General features: G+C 39.3%; 1 protein-coding gene across 2 annotated transcripts in view; it reads left to right on the plus strand.

Moving 5' to 3' along the window:
* FBXO40 (F-box protein 40) overlaps window positions 1-20,994 on the plus strand; it is a 35,995-nt gene extending 15,001 nt beyond the window's left edge. The window contains exons 2-4 of one of the 2 annotated variants that reach the window (XM_063294635.1): window positions 5,302-5,331; window positions 9,160-11,043; window positions 20,566-20,994. In XM_063294635.1, coding sequence (XP_063150705.1) covers window positions 5,302-5,331; window positions 9,160-11,043; window positions 20,566-20,811 — 2,160 coding nt within the window. In that variant the 3' untranslated portion in view covers window positions 20,812-20,994. The remainder of the gene's footprint in view (window positions 1-5,301; window positions 5,332-9,159; window positions 11,044-20,565) is intronic. The other variant, XR_010067284.1, reaches the window with a different exon arrangement.

A 20,994-nucleotide genomic window follows, 5' to 3' on the forward strand; every position in this document is an offset into this window, starting at 1 on the left:
AAAGCTATATTCCTTCTCAGCTCTTGCAAGCAGTATTTCAAGATGACAGTTACCCATTTGCATATAAATTGTCTCTGGGGGAATTGAAAGAGGAACCTTTTGGATCTTCTCTGTGTAATCTCCATTTGGTAGACATATTGCTCAGTTTGGAGGCAGCTGCTTTTCTCAGTATTATGGTTGTCCTGCAAATCTAGTGAATGTTGTTATGGATACTTTTTCAGCATTTGACAAGCTACTAGTATGCCATCCAGTAGTTTGTGGTAAAAGGTCAGGATAAGAGTGGAAGCTATAATCATCCAAAAGTCATCATTTCTCTGACCTAGCTCTTTCATCTCAGATTCATCAAACTGTATCAAAGACCCAACTTCTGCCAAGTTGAAGAGCACATGTGTTGTTAGTTCAGCTGGCATTCAGGTGCTCCTCTCCCTAATGGGTCTGCTTGACAACTTTTTGTAGGTCTTTATATCAACACAGCAGTAGGTGTGCTGTGGTCAACTTTTGTGCTCTTGATTAATTTCTGAAACTGGAATATTGCCAAACTGAATGGTTCTTGACTTCTTGGGAGGAATATCTCAATTTATTGCTTTGCTAGACATCAGTAGCTCAGCTGAGCTGTTAAAGACTTCTGTGAGCAGAAAATGGTTCAGCTGTTTCACAGATTAACAATATCTTTTTAAGACTCCCTAACCCTTGTAAAGTTTCTGATTGCTCATCCTTTGGTACAACAGTGAAGGAGTTAATGAGGCTAACCTCTAATAAATCACACTCTTTTCCTGGCCCACCAGCAAAAGCTGTTTATTTTGGCTTTGCCTTGTCAAGGTCACAGATAAAACTGAGGCCTTGGATATAGTATCAGTTGGCATTTTACCCACACAGTTAGCACAGTCAGTTACAGCTGCCTCACTTGGCATAAATAACAGATATACTTTGCAGAACATGCACACTGGGAACATTTGAAAAGTATCATGGGTTTTCATCATAAGCAGCATGAATAGACTTGGGCTGATGTAGTGCTAATAAAGTTCTCTTTCTTCCTACTGTACTGGTCAGTCACTCAGTTGACACCAGGTCAATGCTGATAGCCAAGAAGATGGCTATCCATCAGCATGCTTAACCATTCTAAGAACCAGTCTTGAGCTTTGATAAAGACAGTTAATCTGAAAAAGTATCAAGGAGATTGTTTCATGAAAGCAGTTTAGTTTACTTGATTAAAGATAGCAACTATAATCAGCACAGTTAAAGGCATCCTCCTGATCTTTACTCAGAAGAGAAAGATTCTCTAACAAGATCAGCTGTATCAGCAAGTGCGCAGGGAGGGAACACTCTATTGGGCTTGTTCCACCCAGACAGTAAATGAGAGTTCTGAAAGGTGTTTTACTCCACTTACAGCTCCAATTCTGGTTCCGATGCATATGGAAGTAGGAGGGACACTTGATTTACTTAACTTTTCCTTGACTGGCAAGAGTTCATCTATTTTTTAATTGCTTCACTGGTTTAGCAGAGATTTGATAGCTTAGTCCTTATTCTGCATTGGTGAGACCAGTGTTGGAGCACTAAACATCCAGGATATTGGCATGTTAGAACACCTTCAGAGGAGGGTGTCAAAGATGATGCAAGAGGAAAACATGTCCTCTGAGGATTGGTTGAAGGAACTTGAAGTGTAAAAAGAAGACTGAGAGAAGAAGTGATGTCGCTGTTCAGGTACATAAAACAGTGTCATAGGGAAGATGATCAAGAACTACTCTCCACTGCCTCAGAAACTACGACCAGAAATAATGGACACAATTTGCAGCTACTTAGATTTTGCTTAAATGTAAGGAAAATCTTCCTGACATTAAAATCTGTGTAACAGAAGGACAGTCTACCAACAGTGCTTGCTGGTTTTCCATCTCTGGAAGTTTTTAAGAAGAGACAGACAGGACAGTCATGTCGGGAGTCAGTTCAGTATTTTGGTTAAGGCATCAGGCTAGAAACTGGGAGACGGTGAGTTCTAGTCCTGCCTTAGGCAAGAAGCCAGCTGGGTGACCTTGGGCCAGTCACTTTCTCTCAGCCCTAGGAAGCAGGCAAGGGCAAACCTCTTCTGAAAAACCTTGCCAAGAAAATTGCAAGGACATGTCCAGGCAATTGTGAGGAGTCAACATTGATTCAAAGGCACCCCCCCCCCCAAAAAGGCAGTCATGTCACAAAGATGATTTAATTAATTTTCCTGTATGCTTCAAAGGGTTGGACTAGATGATCCCTTCCAACTCCAGAATGTTATGATTCATTGAACTCATTTTATGCTATTTCTTTGTTTTTTCCATTTTAATTATAGTGAGGGAACTGACGAACTGTGATTTTCTTGTATTTCTCTTTCAGTTGTTGCTGTAGTTACCAAAAGCTCCTAAATAAAGAAAGGTAGAACTGTGGATGCTGGTCTATGGCCACAATAAACTTTAACTAAGTAATTAGACCTGAGCAACAAACAAAACAATAAAAGAATAAAAATTGTTGAGACAGTACAGAAAACACCCTGAATCCCTTGGAAAGGGAGAAGGTCAAATCAGAATTAAAACCAGGCGAGAAACATGTCATCAGAGAGACAGCAAGATTAGTTGAAGTGGCTAGAAAGATACCATCCTGCCTCCCTGCCCCCGTAAATTCCATCATGACCATCTTGGATTTTATATGTTATATGTTATATGTTATGTTTTACATTTTACATTTTCTATTTTCTATTTTCTATTTATTATATTCTATTGTATAAAGAATTTTTATTCTTTTATTTATTGTAAGCCACCCACAGTTGTCATTGAACAAGACTGGGCGGTGGATAAATTTAATAAATAAATAAATATAATTTGAAGTAAGCTTGTGATAATCTTCCTTCATTAATTCTCATTAATATCACTGAATACTTTGGCCAATATAGGTAGCTACATTTCAAGTGAGGTTTTAATATCTCTATGGACACAATTCTCCCCAGACAAATAATTTATTAAAAAGTCTGTGTCTTTAAGAGAGAGAAGCTATAGACAGAACTCAATCTACTTCAGGCACTATGGAATTCAGAGATGATTTGTAATTATATAAACCATTGTTTATTATTTTGCAGAATGCTGAATTAGCGTTCATTTTTATAACAGATTGTAGGTTGTATCAAAGCAGTCTTCAGACTTATATTTAAACTTAAATTTTTCCACTACAAAGAAATAAGGGATCCAGAACTGCATTTTTAATATCAAATGGTTTAATAACCATATTGCATGAATTAATTACTATGGCCCAACTAAGCATTTTCCAGATGTTTTATATACATTAAATATATTTCTAGTTTAGTAGTTATTGATCAGATAATTACAACTGGAAATTTTAATTCTTTGTTGGACTGTAATACAGTTCCAGCTAATTTTTAATTCTCCTATATGGAAAATGCTATAAGTTTATGTACTAGAGTTTATTTTGGTAGCTAAATTCTTCACAATATACTTTTTCAGTTCTACAGTATATCAGACTTATTCCTGACATATTTCTTAGTATCCCACTCCTTAGTTGATCAGAAAAATAATTGTATTATAGGTCCATGTGAGAAGAGAAACAGAGGCTAGTATAACTTGGTATGGAGTATCTGAGATTGCCAAATAATTTAAATTTTTGGAGCAAATCTTAACCAAATATGGTTTCCTTCTTTTTTTTACTAACTACATCAAGATGTGCTGCATTAATATTTGAGCCAAGGGTATTACAAACTGAATTATTTCCTCACCTGTCAAGATGCCTTGTGGAACTCATCAAGGATGCCCTCTATCTCCCCATATAATAAATTAGATATTGGAACCATTGGCCTGACTTATTGAGCAGTTGAAGGACATTTTGAATACAAAAGCAATTGGGGCTGAACACAAATTATTATTGCATGCTGAAGATGTATATCTTACTGATAATTAAGAAAGTTTTATACCAAAATTAATTTAAACATGTGATAAATTATCAGGTCAATTAATTGAAACAAGTCTCATATACTTCCTGTAGGCTCTCATCTATGGAAATCTGTAAAGATAGGAGTCTCATATGGTGTTTGAATTTTTAAAAATATTTTGAAATATCTCACACAAAAAAGTCTTTATTTGGAAAAGTAAATATTTGCTTATCTCAGATTAATATGCAAGTACATAGTCTCATATAATTCTTTTTTTGTCCAACTGACTCAGTAACATCATAATCTGAAGAAGCAAACTCTTTACTATTGGCATCTGAGTTAAAGAGCTCAAACCTCAGTGGCTGATAATCAGTGACCCAGTGAGAATATCTTCTAGTGAAGCTTCCCATTTTTGGTATGGACATGCTCATAAAGTTAATTATATTTGGTCATATGTTGAACAGTATGAACATTTCTGAGACAGTTTCTGGGAGGGGTCCATTCATAAAAGTTACATAACTTTTTAAAAACAGAAACATGAACAATGGATAGCCAGCTGCATTTTGTTGTCTCTAGGTTTAAATCAGCTAATTGATTTTTATTCCTAGTAATCCTAGTATTGGAGTTATCAATTACATTATGGAGGAAGTTGTCAATTCATTATATAGTCAACTAATAGCATTCAAGAGTTTATGCCAGAATATGTAGCTTTTGTCCGTCCAGGAGGAAAATAAATGTTTACTATAATCAGAGGAAATCTATTACCGTATCATAGCCTTAGTATTAACAGTGAGAAGGCAACTTCAGATTAATCTGCTTTACAACAAACATCCATTTTGATTTACCAGAAACATGCAGTCACTAACAGGGTGACACTACAAAATATAGGGTTTCTGTAGGCATTGTTCAAGGTTTATAAGCAGGGATCTGGTTGGATCTATTAACAGTGCCAAATTCCTTCTTTGTTCCACTGTTGGTCTTGACTGAGAGAAAGAAGTAGGGATTTTGCCATCACCACATTAACATCCGCTCCCCACATTATGTTATTTTATTTGGGGTCAAACATGTTTCAGTGCTGGCATGAAGAACAGGGATGACCTTCCCATGGAGGAGATACAACTGCCTAATAATGCAAAGAACAGGTATAATTTTTCAAGGATAATAGAATCTCAATCCATCCTGGGAATTCTGGTAAGAATTCTTTTTTATCCTTATAACTAAAAATAAAAAGTCAAATAGCATACTCTATAAGCTAACGGATTAACACATAGTTTTATAATACAATACAATACAATATTGCTTTTTGATAGTATCTCTTTAAATACAAATATTGCATTATTTCATTCTAAAATTCATGAAAGAGCAGTTATATTTTTAATTACCTATTTTAGTTTTTCTTCCAGAGACATCAAAGGCAACTGACTGGAGCTATGGTAGGTACCTTTGGGGGGAAGAAATAAGATTGTTTAGTTATAAAGAAAAATTTGGTGGTTTTTTTTTTGTTTTGTTTAGTCATTTTTACAACATACTTTTATACCTTTTACTCTTTAGTTTCTTTTGCTTGAGGTGGTGATCTAATAATGATTTTCTACAATAATATTTTTGAACATAGAAAATACACTAGAAATATTTTCCATTCCATATCATTTTTCAGTTTTCTGTATAAGGATTTTTAATCTCTTCTGCATTACCATTATGTGTCTATCTTCTTCAGTTTATAGGAAAAGGAAACCAGCAGGTAAAGCAGGACTGTCTCTTGAATGTTGGTTGAGTTTGCATATTCTGCTAAATTAGGTTTGTTTCTCTGGTTATTAAAGGAACTACAGTGGCCACATTCATACAGAAACAAACAAACCATGTGATGGCTTAGAGTGATGAGTGAGATTCTGTTAAATTTCTGTCTGTAAATCTGATCAGCCTCCCTAGAGCAAATTAGAAGCAAAAAAAAATTGCATATGGAAAGGACAGGCTTTTAATCACCCAAGACCAATCACTATCTACATTTTTAAAGCAGTTATTCTCTGCTTGCTTGCTGGCCCCTTGAGATTAAAGAAATAAAGCAACAAGTGAGCAAAGCTACTGTATGAAAAATGATTACTTTCTATGCAGGTTATTAGGAGTGAAGGAAAGGACCTTTCACTATATTTAACTTTTTAGAAATGCTTATTAAAAACACATTGTTTTCATTTCCTAAAGACTGGACCATGAAATTTATCTGGAGCTCTCAACTTGCTGTTTTTCTCTACTTCCTGAATGAAAAGACAGGATATCAATCTAATAAATAAATAAATAACTCCAAGAAAGCAATTGGTATCCTTGAATGTTGCTTAAACTAACAGTTTAATATTTTCATGCCCCTGTTTTTATGGAAAATAGCCATGTGATGCTAATTGCTTCTTGTGCTGATGGGTATAGATTACATATAGAAATGAACAAATTTCTATAATTGATAATTCTGTGAGGTCCAAATCTCAATATCCTACTTAGTGAAGGAATCCAAATTAAAGTATCCCAGGGCAGTGGCTGTCTAGCCTCTGCTTCGACATAGCCAGTAAAGGTGAGCCGATCACTGCCTGAACTAATTCATTGTACTGTTAAACTGCTGATACTGTTAGGACTCTTTTCTAACAGTCTGATAGATCCATGAAGACATCAAGAGTGAAACACAGCTTAGATAGGCTGATCCTATGTCCCATTTTGAACGGGACAGTCCCGTTTTTTTAACATTTCCAGACCGTCCCGTCATTTTAATATAAATGTCCATTTTGTCCCGTTTTCTTAAAAACCTTACTTAAAAATTTGAAAGTTCCCACAAACCTGTCAGAATGCAGTCTGACTTTGAGTGGAAGGAGGGGGAGCTCAGCAGAAACGGCAGGAAAAAAACCCACAGAGCTCAACCCAGTGGGAAACTTAAAAAGAAAAAAACAGGATCAGCTGATAGATGGTGATCAAAGGGCGAGCCAATTGGCTCCTGCCTTGAAATGGCGGGAAGAAAAGAACATAAAAGCACAGCCAGAGGAGGAACTGCTTGTCAGGGACAACCATTCACAAGACTCTCCATCCCAGCCTTGCCTCTCGCAAATGAAGGAATCCAAAGATTCCCAGCCCGAGAAAACCAGAGAAGTTCCTGCCTACTGGTCCAGCCTGTCGCCCAGCTCTGCCCCGCTTTGCTGTCCCAATGTCCTGTTTTTGTCTCAAGAAAATATGATCAGCCTACGCTTAGAGACCTTAAGTTTTACAAACACACACACACACACACACAAACCCATAAGATATTGCAAGTTTATTAAAGCTCTTAGGATCTGAGTATAGAATAATGTACTTCTAGAAAGTTGATATCACTATCATTTTCAAACAAACTAAGCTTTAAAATTTTTGTTGTTTATTCATTCAGTTGCTTCCAACTCTTTGTGACTTCATGGACCAGCCCACGCCAGAGCTTCCTGTCAGTCATCAACACCCCCAGCTCCCCCAGGGACGAGTCCGTCACCTCTAGAATATCATCCATCCATCTTGCCCTTGGTCGGCCCCTCTTCCTTTTGCCTTCCACTCTCCCTAGCATCAGCATCTTCTCCAGGGTGTCCTGTCTTCTCATTACATGGCCAAAGTATTTCAGTTTGGCCTTTAATATCATTCCCTCAAGTGAGCAGTCTGGCTTTATTTCCTGGAGGATGGACTGGTTGGATCTTCTTGCAGTCCAAGGCACTCTCAGAATTTTCCTCCAACACCACAGTTCAAAAGCATCGATCTTCCTTCTCTCAGCCTTCCTTAAGGTCCAGCTCTCACAGCCATATGTTACTACAGGGAACACCATTGCTTTAACTATGCGGACCTTTGTTGTTGGCGTGATGTCTCCACTCTTAACTATTTTATTGAGATTTGTCATTGCTCTTCTCCCAAGGATTAAGTGTCTTCTGATTTCCTGACTGCAGTCAGCATCTGCAGTAATCTTCGCACCCAGAAATACAAAGTCTTTCACTGCCTCTACGTTTTCTCCCTCTATTTGCCAGTTATCAATCAAGCTGGTTGCCATAAACTTGGTTTTTTTGAGGTTTAGCTGCAAGCCAGCTTTTGCACTTTCTTCTTTCACCTTCATCATAAGGCTCCTCAGTTCCTCTTCGCTTTCAGCCATGAAAGTGGTATCATCTGCATATCTGAGATTGTTAATGTTTCTTCCAGCGATTTTAACTCCAGCCTTGGATTCCTCAAGCCCAGCATGTCGCATGATGTGTTCTGCGTACAAGTTGAATAGGTAGGGTGAGAGTATACAGCCCTGCCGTACTCCTTTCCCAATCTTAAACCAGTCCGTTGTTCCGTGGTCTGTTCTTACTGTTGCTACTTGGTCGTTATACAGATTCCTCAGGAGGCAGACAAGATGACTTGGTATCCCCATACCACTAAGAACTTGCCACAATTTAAAAAAATTTAGCAGGTATAAACTAAGATTTTTTTGTATCACCTTTGGAAAGCTATCTAGAGAAAATAATCAGTTTCAGGTTGCTTAACCAGTTAAGAGGTCAATTAAGACATTTTCTTTTGTTTTCTTCTTAATTATCTACCTGTTTCTGGCTTTTTCTCTTTTCTTACCAAATTATCCACGGGTACGTGCAACTGGTCCACTTACACGTTCGTACGTTTGTACCAATGGGTTTGTTCTTTGTCTAAGCGCTACGTAGCAAAGAAAACAGGGAATATTGTAAAACATTTATTGTAAACCGCCCAGAGTCCCTTTTCTGGGGAGATGGGTGGTGATCAATTTAACAAATAAATAAATAAAATTATATCACAGGGATATATAGTATGCTCCCATGCAACCTCAGTTTAGGCTTGATTTCTGTCCAATTAAGTATTGGTCAACACTGGTTGCTATGGAAACTCTTCTCTGACTGAAGGTTTACAACCACATTTAAAAGAGAAAGTAGCCAAGCACTTCAGTATCATGGCCCCAGGGTAAAGGGAAACAAATTTCAGCACTGTAGCTTCAGGATTCATGTTTTGCAGTGATTCTGACAGACGTAATTAATTTTCTTATCGCTTATCGGTTAACCTGAATGGTTACTTGACTTTTACATTAAAAATTTACAGTAGTTGTAGCTACATCTCATAAATATTTTGAAAGTGGCTGGTCATGTGCAGAACTTTTGTGTGTGAAATAGTTCCTGTGCATTTCAACATGCAGAACTTTTTAGCTATAAAAATTGTCTGAATGTTCCCCAACGCTTTGAATACTTGCTTCTCTTTTTCCCCCTGCCTTCCTTTAGATGAGCAGACAGCAGGCTCCTCTTGGATGGCATAAGCACTGCGAGAAGTGTTTCAGCAAATACTGCCAAGCTCCAGCAGAGCCTACAGTCTCATGTGTAGTGATCAGTTGCCGCTCCCACTGTGGTGCTGTCTTCCATATGTGCAAAGAGGATGACCATAAACTCCTGTGTCCTCTGGAGCAAGTCTCATGCCTGAACTCTGTTTATGGCTGCCCTTTTACCATGGCCCGTTTTAAAGTGGCAAAACACCTCCAAGTTTGTCCCGCCAGCATAGTTTCCTGCTCCATGGAATGGAACCGTTGGCCATGTGCAGATTCTGAAGCCATTCTGCATGAGAATATTATGAAGCAGGAGCCTACGGAAGAGTGCCTGGATGTGGCCATAGCTCTGAGAGATCAGGCAGCTCTCTTTAAAGCACTCAGAATGGCTGAGCTCTTCCCAGAATGCAGCGAGACTTGTACCCTGGAAGAAACAACAACTGATATTGACTATCTTGAAGAAAAAGCTGTTGGAGGAAGAGCTGAGCAGACCACAGCAAATGGTGCTGAGGCAGCTGTGCTCACCCAGAGGGAACGTGAGCATCTCGCAAAAGATAAAGAAGGGGTAGATTTGGTTGGTTACCAATCCTGGGAAAACATGTTTCGTAAAGAATTTAATGCATGCCAAGTAGCAGACCTGTTGACTGACAATACAAAAAATGCATCTGAAAGCACATCTCTGCATAGAGAATATGCTGCTGGTAGCACTGTGAAAGAAGCCAGCAGTACAGGAGGCACTGAAGAAACCAAACCCCATCAAATCAATTTAGCAGCTGAAAAAACAGGCTTGGCTCCTTGGCAAGATGGAGTCCTGGAGAGGCTGAGGAAAGAGGTTCCTGTTGGGGAGTATAACATGTACTTGGTGCACCATGGAAGGATGCTCATTCACTTTGGTCAGATGGCTGCTTGCACTCCCAGAGAAAAAGATTTTGTATATGGAAACCTGGAAGTTCAGGAAGTGAAGACTGAGACCACCTTCAGACCACCACTTAGTTACTGTGGCAAAAGAACAAAGCTTGGGGATCCTCTGGCACACAAAAAGCCAAGTAAGAGCATATCCCTGGATACTTCAGAGTTGGACATAGATCTTGAAGAACTTCCCAAATCAAATGAAATAAAAACTACACTGCTGTGCGCTCTTGAGAAGGAACTAAAAGGCCATGAGATATCTAAAACCAAGTCTACTGATGCCTTATATGTGGATATTGGGACTCAAACATACAGTTTTGTTGCCCAACCTTTCTCTTCAAGAACTGTTTTAGCAGATACTTTAGATACAGAAGACCCACTGGATCTCCATTTACAGCTTCACAATGAGAGTGTAACCCAAAGATATAACAAAAGCAGCTCTGCATTTACATTCTCTTGCAACCACTTTTTTAGGAGAGATGAGTTTTCTTCACATTTCAAGAATGTTCATGCTGATATCCAGTCCTGCCTAAATGGATGGTTCCAGCGTCGCTGTCCACTTGCCTATCTGGGGTGCACTTTTGTTCAATATCCTTGGCACCCTGCTGGGCAAAAGGCAAGTGTTACCTACAACCAGCATCTTATGACATTTGCTCTCAAGCCAGAGATTGATCCGACACTCTCAGAAGCAAAGAAAAGTAACTTTATCAGAAACAGACATAGGAAAGAAAGGATTTCCCTAACTAGTCTCCCCTTGGAGATTCTGAAGTACATTGCTGGATTTTTGGATAGTGTTAGCTTGTCCCAGCTGGCCCAGGTGTCAGTACAGATGAGGGACATCTGTGCTACTCTGCTGCATGAGAGAGGGATGGTTTTTCTGCTATGGAAAAAGAAGAAATATTCGCATGGAGGCACATCCTGGAGCGTCTGCGGAAAGGCAAGTGCTGGGGGTACTGAAAGGCACAGTAGAATTATCCAAATACATGGATAGATGGATATTTACAACAGCTTCTAAGTTATGGATATTTTTAGCCTTATCAGGTAATTTTAGTTAAGCATGCATATTCTGTAGTTTAAATAATCCTGTGACAAGCAGAATTGCACAGTCATAAGATGTGACCTAAACTTCTCAAATGAGGGATCTCAGGGTCTCCAAATGGCAGATTTCAAAATGATTGGCCAGAACCACAGGCAGCCAACTTTCTCTGATTTTCATGCTTTTGCCTTTATTTTTACTCCATAACTGGTGAGTTTTACAAGCCAAATTCTGTACTAGTGTGATCAGGTTCTGCCCCCAAAATTATCTCTGCCATGTAACACTAGATTCCAAGCTTGAGTTGCTTGCGAGATGGGTGGTATAGAAATATGAGAAATAAATAAATAAAACTTTATGGACCAGCTGGCTTTGAGGTCTACTGGTAAGCTTTGAGGCCTACTGTTTTGCAGTGATTCCAATCCTTTCTGTTCAGCCATATCCAGAAGTGGCTGCTGGGTAATTGCTATTTTACAATAGTTCATAAAAAAAGTATACTCAAATATAAAAAACAATCAAACTAATTACATTCCATTAATATTGCCAAGGCAACAAAAACAGTTACTTCTGAAATACCATAAACAGATTGAAGAAAATGAAATAAAAATTCTGTAACTAATTTTTACTCTGTTAAAACACTGAATGATAACAGCTCCATCGAGCTAAGTGGTAACACCCAGGCAAGCCTGATCTTGAAAAGCTTAGCAGGATCTGACCCGGTTAGTACTTAAAAATGGGGGACCCCCAGGAGATACTAGTGATGAATAGTCCTGGGGCATTAAAAAAAAAAAAAGACCTCCCTGAAGAAGTCAATGGCACAAATCACTTCCTTATTGCTCTCAAGACAGCTATGTAGACATATGCATGAAGTTACCAGGAGTTCAATTTACTTCAAAGTTTATCAAGAGTTCCACTGAATTTTAACCATAAATTATTATAAATAGTATGTTTGAACAAATATAGTGAATCCTTTCCCCCCATTTTTTTGTGTGCCAATAATTGAATGATCAAAATCCATGTAATTCATCTTAACTAAAGACAGGCATGTCATCTCCCTCCAGGAGTTCTGATATCCAACCTCAAAATCTGCCTCTTTACTAAATACTCAAGTTTTCTAAACTTTGCCCTATTTATAAAGATTACATGCTCAATAGCTCAAATTATTATGAAGGTTCTTTTCATCTGTATGTTTTTTATCCTATTACCCTATTCTAACCTTTAAATTTGTAAGTGAACTTAAATCAGGTCACAAGGAAATTTCATAATATGCATGACAACTGAGCTGACACATGCTGTGAAGCACCACACATTGTTCTGTTGCTGAGCATTCTCATTTAATACAGTAAATAATGTAATCTTTAATTGGAGGTTAGTAAAAATACTATAAGGTCATATTATTTTATTTGTTCATTCTAAATTTCCTTGAGAAAGAAATCATCCAAACATATAGAAAAAATACAGTACAAGCATAGATGCTGGAAAAGATTAAATAAATACAGATAATTGATTAGAACATACTAGGTATTTTTTCATTTTTTTTTCCTGCAGTATCCTGCAACTAAATTGTCCATGGTACAATTGTAATGGGATAGACTGACTGATTGATTTTACTAGGTTTATATGCTGTTCCAATCACAACCAACTCTTAGCAGGTTACATCCCTACATTTAGTAGTAAAATAATACACAACTATGAAGTATAATCAATTACTTCCCACCCAGTAGAAGAAGAATAACTGTTAGCCTGTTATCAATTGTGGGCAAGGCACTGATGAAAGTGAACCAGCAGAGGCATCAGAAGAGAAGAGAACAGCCAGCCTGAGAAGAAAGAAGATGCTGTGACCCAGTGTTTGTACAATTGCTTGAGGAGCACATCAGCGTAGAAAAAGCCTTACTGCTGTGTTCATTGACTTTGTTGTGGCATTTGATGGTATCCATCAGCCAACCCCATGGAAGGCACTCGCTGCAGAAGATGTGCCTGCTACAAGAGTATGCCTCCTGCAGGAGGTATACAGGGGTCACAAAGTTCTGATCGCATTCATGGCAAAATGTCCAAAGGCTTCTCTGTATATGCTGGTGTGAAACAAGGTTGTATTGCATCTCCCTTGCTGCTCAACTCCATGAGAGATGCAATCATGTGGAAAGTCTTTGCTACTCAGTGTAATATAAAATTTGGGCAAGGAATTCATCACAGATCTCGTTTGCTGATGACAGGGTGATTTCTGCACAGATTGAAAAAGAAGCCTATGACATTCTATTTGATGTAATAACTGCTTATCCATATGCCTTAACCATTAATACTGACAAGACCAAAGTATTCGCAACTAAGGACTCTCAGGCAATTATCTACTTTGATGGAGCTCAGATTGAGCAAGATATACAATTTCAATACCTCAGCCCATTTGTCCAAGAACAGAAAGCAGCTGCTGCCATAGCCGGTATCAGCAATCAAATCAGCCAGGTTGCCTCAGCCTTTGGAGCACTGACATGGTGCCTCTGGCAAAAAAAGGAGCATAAGCATTGCTAGCAAATGCACCTCTGTTGATCTTTAATATTTCTAATGTTGCTGTGCAGTGCAGAATCTTGCTTCAAAATTATTGGAAAAAGTTTGAAGTTTTCCAAATGTGCTGCCTATGCCAAATATTGGTGATTTCAATTTATGGCAAAATATAAAATGTAACAATTGTGATGTCAATGGACCTAGAGAACCTACAGCCACATATTAGTTACGCTGTGGGCCATTACTGGATGTAAGCTAAGGTTTTAAAATTCAAGTTCAAATTTCCTGCCCAAGGAATAAACAATTGGCCAGTAACAAAAGAGCCTTACTATCATCAGCAAATTTTGTTGTTTATTCGTTCAGTCACTTCCAACTCTTTGTGACTTCATGAACCAGCCCACACCAGAGCTTCCTGTCGGTCGTCAACACCCCCAGCTCCCCCAGGGATGAGTCCGTCACCTCTAGAATATCATCCATCCGTCTTGCCCTTGGTCGGCCCCTCTTACTTTTGCCTTCCACTTTCCCTAGCATCAGCATCTTCTCCAGGGTGTCCGGTCTTCTCATTATGTGGCCAAAGTATCATCAGCAAATATTAGACTGAAAAAGATCCAGGTCATTTCCTTCAGGGCTCTCTGCAACTGCAAGTCTAACTCATTTTCAATAACCCTCTTAAAAAGGGAAGGTTGGACTGGCTGATAGTTGTCTAAAATTGCTGGGACAAGTGATGGCTTCTTGAGGAAAGGGTACATCGCTACTTCTTTCAAGACGGCAGTGACCCCAGTTTGAGATATTTCACATCTGCTCTGAGATACAAAGCAATTCTAACATGTGGCCTTCCACATATATTAGGTTATCAGGGGAACAATTATCTTAAAGCCCAAGGTTGTCATTGGTGACCATGAACTCCTCTGCTGTCACTGATTCTTTCCCCCATAGAAGTCAAGTTAAAGTCTCCCAGCACCATAAACTAGGAGAGAGAAAGCTGAAATTAAATCCAGAAAAGATGGAGGTGGTGGCGGCCAGTAGAAGCTGGACATGGAGACTGAGGTTCATCCAAATCTCTGAAAGAATAGATCTGCAGCCTGGCAATGCTCTTTGATTGTTACCTCTCACTGAATATAGTTGGCAGCAGTGGTGAAGACCATCTCTGTGTAATTATGACTATTGTACCAGCTGCAAGTGTTCCTGAAAACAGCCAGATTTGGCATGCCTTGGTTACATCCTGTCTTGATTATTACAGTATACAATGTCTAGGGCTGTTTTTACAAGTGTTCAGAAATTGTCACTGATGTAAAATGAGGTAGCTAGGCAGCTGACACGGATCAATCCGTGAGTGGGACAGCTGGGAGGCAGAGCGGCCATTGTGTTCGAGACTGCACCGAAGCCAAACAATGGACTTTAGATCTGACCACCCCATTTCTAAGACACTTTACTTCTGTGCCTATTTGTTATTTAAGAGAGGCTTTTTACAGCAAAGAGAAGCTGAACCTCTTGGAGATTTTCATTATTTCTGGATTTTTTTTAAGTGAGTAAAATTTGCCTTTTACATATATTAAAAAAAGACAGAAGTTGAGATAGTTGTTTTTATTGCCTTTTTAAAAATATCAAATACATTTTTATGGATTATTGAAGATTTCCCCTTTTTTTAAACAAATCTGTGTGTGTGTAGCTGAAATATGCCTTTTTTGTTCTTATGTTCCTGTGGGAAAGTTTTTTTGTTGTTATTTTCTATTAGGCTGATTGGTCTAGTTGTGTAAACAACAGTAATTGGAAATTTCCTCCTTATATTTTTAATTTTTGCTTTCCAAATGGAGTTTATTTTTCTGGGTCACTAGAGGGTGCCCCCCTTCCTGGATCACTGCCTTGTAGTGGTGAAGGGGTTTGCATATCCCAATGAAGCCATGAGCTATGCCATGCAGGGCCACCCAAGACGGACAGGTCATGGCGGAGAGTTCTGACAAAACGTGGTCCACTGGAGAAGGAAATGGCAACCCACTCCAGTATCCTTGCTAGGGAAACCCCATGGACAGTATCAAAAGGCTAAAAGATATGATGCCGGAAGATGAACCCCTCAGGTTGGAACGTGTCCAATATGCTACTGGGGAAGAGCGGAGGGCAATTACGAGTAGCTCCAGAAAGAGTGAAGCGGCTGGGCCAAAGCTGAAAGGACACTCAGTTGTGGATGTGTCTGGAGGTGAAAGGAAAGTCCGAAGCTGTAAAGAACAATATTGCATAGGACCTGGAATGTAAGATCTATGAATCAAGCTGGATGTGGTCAAACATGAGATGGCAAGATTGAACATCGACATCTTGGGAATCAACGAACTACAATGGACGGGACTGGGTGAATTTAATTCAGGTGACCATTATATGTACTACTGTGGGCAAGAATCCCTTAGAAGAAATGGAGTAGCCCTCATAGTCAATAAAAGTGGGAAAAGCAGTACTGGGGTACCACCTCAGAAACAACAGGATGATCTCAGTTCAAATCCAATGCAAACCATTCAACATCACAGTAATCCAAGTCTATGCCCCAACCACTGATGCCAAAGAAGCTGAAGATGACCGGTTCTATGAAGACCTACAACACCTTCTAGAACTAACACACGAAAAAGATGTCCTTTTCATCATAGGGGATTGGAATGCTAAAGTAGGAAGTCAGGAAACAGCTGGAATAACAGGCAAGTTCAGCCTTAGAGTACAAAATGAAGCAGGGCAAAGGCTAATAGAGTTTTGTCAAGAGAACACGCTGGTCATAGCAAACACTCTTTTCCAACAACACAGGAGACGACTCTACACATGGACATCACCAGGTGGTCAATACCGAAATCCGATTGATTATGTATTTTGCAGCCAAAGGTGGAGAAGCTCTATATAGTCAGTAAAAACAAGACCTGGAGCTGACTGTGGTTCTGATCATGAGCTTCTCACTGCAAAATTTAGGCTTAAATTGAAGAACATAGGGAAAACCACTAGACCATTCAGGTATGACTAGGTTGACCATATGTACCGTTTTTTTCACATTTCCTGACCGTCCTGTCGTTTTAATATAAATGTCAATTTTGTCCCTTTTTTTAAAAAACATTTTTTAAAAACAGGAACTCCCCCTTCAGCACCCCCCTTTGGAAAAGTGCAGTCCAAGAGACGGGGGGAGAGGCGCAATTGGTTTTGCCTGTGCGCATGCTGAGGTCTTTTTTTACTCTCATTTTCGCAGCTTCTCGACTGCTTCCTCGGCGCTCCCCCCGGCCTTCTCCCCCCCACACCCAACCCCTTCGCCCACCCTTTCCTTTTTGTGTGTGTGTTTTTGGTGTGCGGATGCCAAAGGGGGAATTCCTGATGTGGTCGCTTTAGTGGTTGATTGTCGCATGGACTTTGGCAAGAGAAAATCATGGCGAAGCTGCTTGGATTGGCAGCAGCATGGCAATGGCTGTTCCTTCCCGTTTCTTCTGCTGTTTGTTGGTGGCTGCTTCCTTCTTTTCCCCCCCACCCTCCCTGCCCCTGATAAATCACTTTTGTTCAGCAGTTGCTGCCGCAGCTGCCCACAAACCAGGAGAAAATGCTCCTGGATGCTGGACTGCAGTACCCGGCCATTGGTGTATGACCTTCAGCTCCTCTTGCCACCACCCTGTGGGCGATGTGATGGAGCGTGAGGTGGCACCGGGCATCAACCCCTTTGCCGATGCCAGCATGGGCACCTTCATGCTCAACCCCAGCAGCTACAAGCTGGCCTCCCAATGTCCTGTTTTTGTCTCAAGGAAATATGGTCAGCCTAGGTATGACATAAATCATATCCCTCATAAATATACAGTGGAGGTGATGAATAGATTTAAGGGAATAGATCTGGTAGACGGAGTGCCTGAAGAACTATGGATGGAGGTTCATAACATTGTACAGGAGGCAGCAACTAAAACCATCCCAAAGAAAAAGAAATGCAAGAAAGCAAAGTGGCTGTCTGATGAGGCTTTACAAATAGCTGAGGAAAGAAGGAAAGCGAAAAGCAAAGGAGCAAGGGAAAGATATAACCAACTGAATGCAGATTTCCAGAGAATAGCAAGGAGAGATGAGAAGGCCTTCTTAGATGAACAATGCAAAGAAATTGAGGAAAACAATAGAATGGGGAAGACTAGAGATCTTGTCAAGAAAATTGGAGATATCAAGGGAACGTTTTGTGCAAATATGGGCATGATAAAGGACAAAAAAGGCAGGGACCTAACAGAAGCAGAAGAAATTAAGAAGAGGTGCAAGAATATACAGAAGAACTATACAAGAAAGATCTTAATGTCCCTGATAACCACGATGGTGTGGTCACTGACCTTGGGCCGGACATCCTAGAGAATGAAGTCAAGTGGGCCTTAGGAAGCATTACTAACAACAAAGCCAGTGGAGATGACAGTATTCCAGCTGAGCTATATAAAATCCTAAAAGATGATGCTGTTAAAGTGCTGCACTCAATATGCCAACAAATTTGGAAAACTCAACAGTGGCCACAGGATTGGAAACGGCCAGTTTACGTTCCAAAGAAGGGCAATGCCAAAGAATGTTCAAACTACTGCACAATTGCACTCATTTCACATGCTAGCAAGGTTATGCTCAAAATCCTACAAGCTAGGCTTCAGCAGTATATCAACTGAGAACTACCAGAAGTACAAGCTGGGTTTTGAAGTGGCAGAGGAACTAGAGATCAAATTGCCAACATTTGTTGGATCATGGAGAAAGCAAGAGAGTTCCAGAAAAACATCTACTTCTGCTTCATTGACTACGCTAAAGCCTTTGATTGTGTGGATTGCAACAAACTGCGGCACCTGTATGCGGGTCAGGAAGCAACAGTTAGAACTGGACATGGAACAACTGATTGGTTCAAAATTGGGAAAGGAGTATGACAAGGCTGTATTTGGTCACCCTTCTTATTTAACTTATAAGCAGAGTACATCATGAGAAATGCCGGGCTGGATGAATCACAAGCCTGAATTAAGATTGCCGGGAGAAATATCAACAACCTCAGATATGCAGATGATACCACCCTAATGGCAGAAAATGAAGAGGAACTAAAGAGCCTCTTAATGAGGGTGAAAGAGGAGAGTGCAAAAGCTGGCTTGAAACTCAACATTTAAAAAACTAAGATCATGTCATCTGGTCCCATCACTTCCTGGCAAATAGAAGGGGAAGAAATGGAAGCAGTGACAGATTTTATTTTCTTGGGCTCCAAGATCGCCGCAGATGGTGACTGCAGCCATGAAATTAAAAGATGCTTGCTCCTTGGGAGGAAAGCTATGGCAAACCTAGACAGCATATTAAAAAGCAGAGACATCACTTTGCCGACAAAGGTCCCTATAATCAAAGTGGTGGTTTTACCAGTAGTAATGTATGGCTGTGAGAGTTGGACCATAAGGAAGGCTGAGTGCCGAATAATTGATGCTTTCGAACTATGGTGCTGGAGAAGAATCTTAAGGGTCCCTTGGACTGCAAGGAGGTCAGATCAGTCAATCCTACAGGAAATCAACCCTGACTGTTCATTGGAAGGATAGATACTGAAGCTGAAGCTCAAATACTTTGGCCACCTAATGCAAAGAGAGGACTCACTGGAAAAGACCCTGATGCTAGGAAGGACTGAAGGCAAAAGGAGAAGGGGACAGCAGAGGATGAGATGGTTAGAGAGCGTCACCAATGAAATGAACATGAATTTGAGTAAACTCCGGGAGACAGTGGAGGACAGGAAGGCCTGGTGTGCTGTGGTCCATGGGGTCATGAAGGGTCGGACACGACTTAACGACTGAACAACAACAAGGGGGCGCAACTACTCTTTTGAGACATGGAAGACATTAAATTGATTTGTGATGAGTTTTTTTCTCAAAATTACTCAATCAAGCATAAATATTTCTCGGAAAATTTTGAGATTAAAGTGGATCAACAATTGGAAAAAAATTGACAGTGTTGTTAAATTTCCAAAGGATAAAGTGGATTTCTCAAAGAAGAAGATAGGGATTAGAGATTTGGAGTTAAAGAGAGAACTGGAAAAATTTATCTTATTGGAATTAGAGGAAAAGAAAGAACTAGACCTAGAAGGAGAAATGCACCAGACGGTATTGCTGGAACCTGAAGAAAAAGAATTCGGTCTAAAACAGTGGAAGGACCCAGAAGAGGAATTGGGGTTTTTAAAAAGGGAAGAAGAAAATATGGAGGAATAAATGGGGATAGTTTCTGGTACAAAGTTAAGATATGTAAATGTTCTGGTTTATTATGAGGTGGGATAAATTTTAAATTTGTCAGGCCAATCTTTTAATGGTTAAGATGAAGGCTTTCTTTAAGATGCTACCCTCACTTTAGGTGATAGGGATATTAAATAATGGTATTCTTTTTTATATATATATTAGTAATATTATGGTCTGTATGGATTATAATGATTAAGATGAATACTCAGATTGCTCTTTTTGTGTTTTTATCTATACTTTGAAAACATAATCAAGTTTCAATTGAAAAAAAAATAATTTATATGTGCAGACAAAGGAAGATATATTCATTTTGGGAAAGCTGGAAGGTTTAGTTGACAAAGTGCAATGCAAGGTGTTGCCCTAAATAGGCCAAATCTATTATCTCCTGTCCTTTGCAATTCTAGCAACAGTAGTGATAGGATATCTTCTATTGGGCATACATCTAGCCTTTCTTAAAAGCATTAAAATGTACAAAATTTTGTTAAAATCGAAGAGTTCCTTAACTCCTATAATTGATACTATCCTCCGTTTTTTAAAAAATTAGAGAGTATTTATTTCTATACTCCCCTGTTTCCACTATGACAAAATTAGTGAAATAATTAATATACAAATATTATCCAAGCTTTCCTTTGGTTCATATTGTGAAGAGCTGTTTGCAAGATCTTATTATCACAACATTGACATTTTCTTGTTCTTTCTTGTTTATGTATTTTGCTAGATTTGGAAATTTAGCACCCTGTTCTCCACTATCAATAGCTGGCAACTCAGCAATATTCCATCCATGTCTGCACATTTAAAGACTTGTCCTTTTTATGAAGTGGAACATAAAAAAGACCCTGTTTTGCTTACTAGCTTGCCTTTACCTCAAGAACAAACAGAAGAGACTTTGGTCTCCACATTTAGACGCAGACGTGGATATGGACCTGGTTCCAAGAAATTTCAAGAAGACTACAGTGATTTCTGAAAGCATGTATCAAAGCATCTGGGATTCTTTGGAATGCACTGCCTAATCTGCTTTAATGAGTCAACAAAATATTTTTATAGTTTGCAGATTGGTCAAGATGATGTTAGATGCTTTATTCTAATTTTATAATTCTTGGTTCCCACACTGGCTTACGAAGCTCTAGAATTTTATCTATGAATATTA

This window comes from Candoia aspera, chromosome 2 (assembly GCF_035149785.1).
Source record: "Candoia aspera isolate rCanAsp1 chromosome 2, rCanAsp1.hap2, whole genome shotgun sequence".
Classification (NCBI taxonomy): Eukaryota; Metazoa; Chordata; class Lepidosauria; order Squamata; family Boidae; genus Candoia; species Candoia aspera.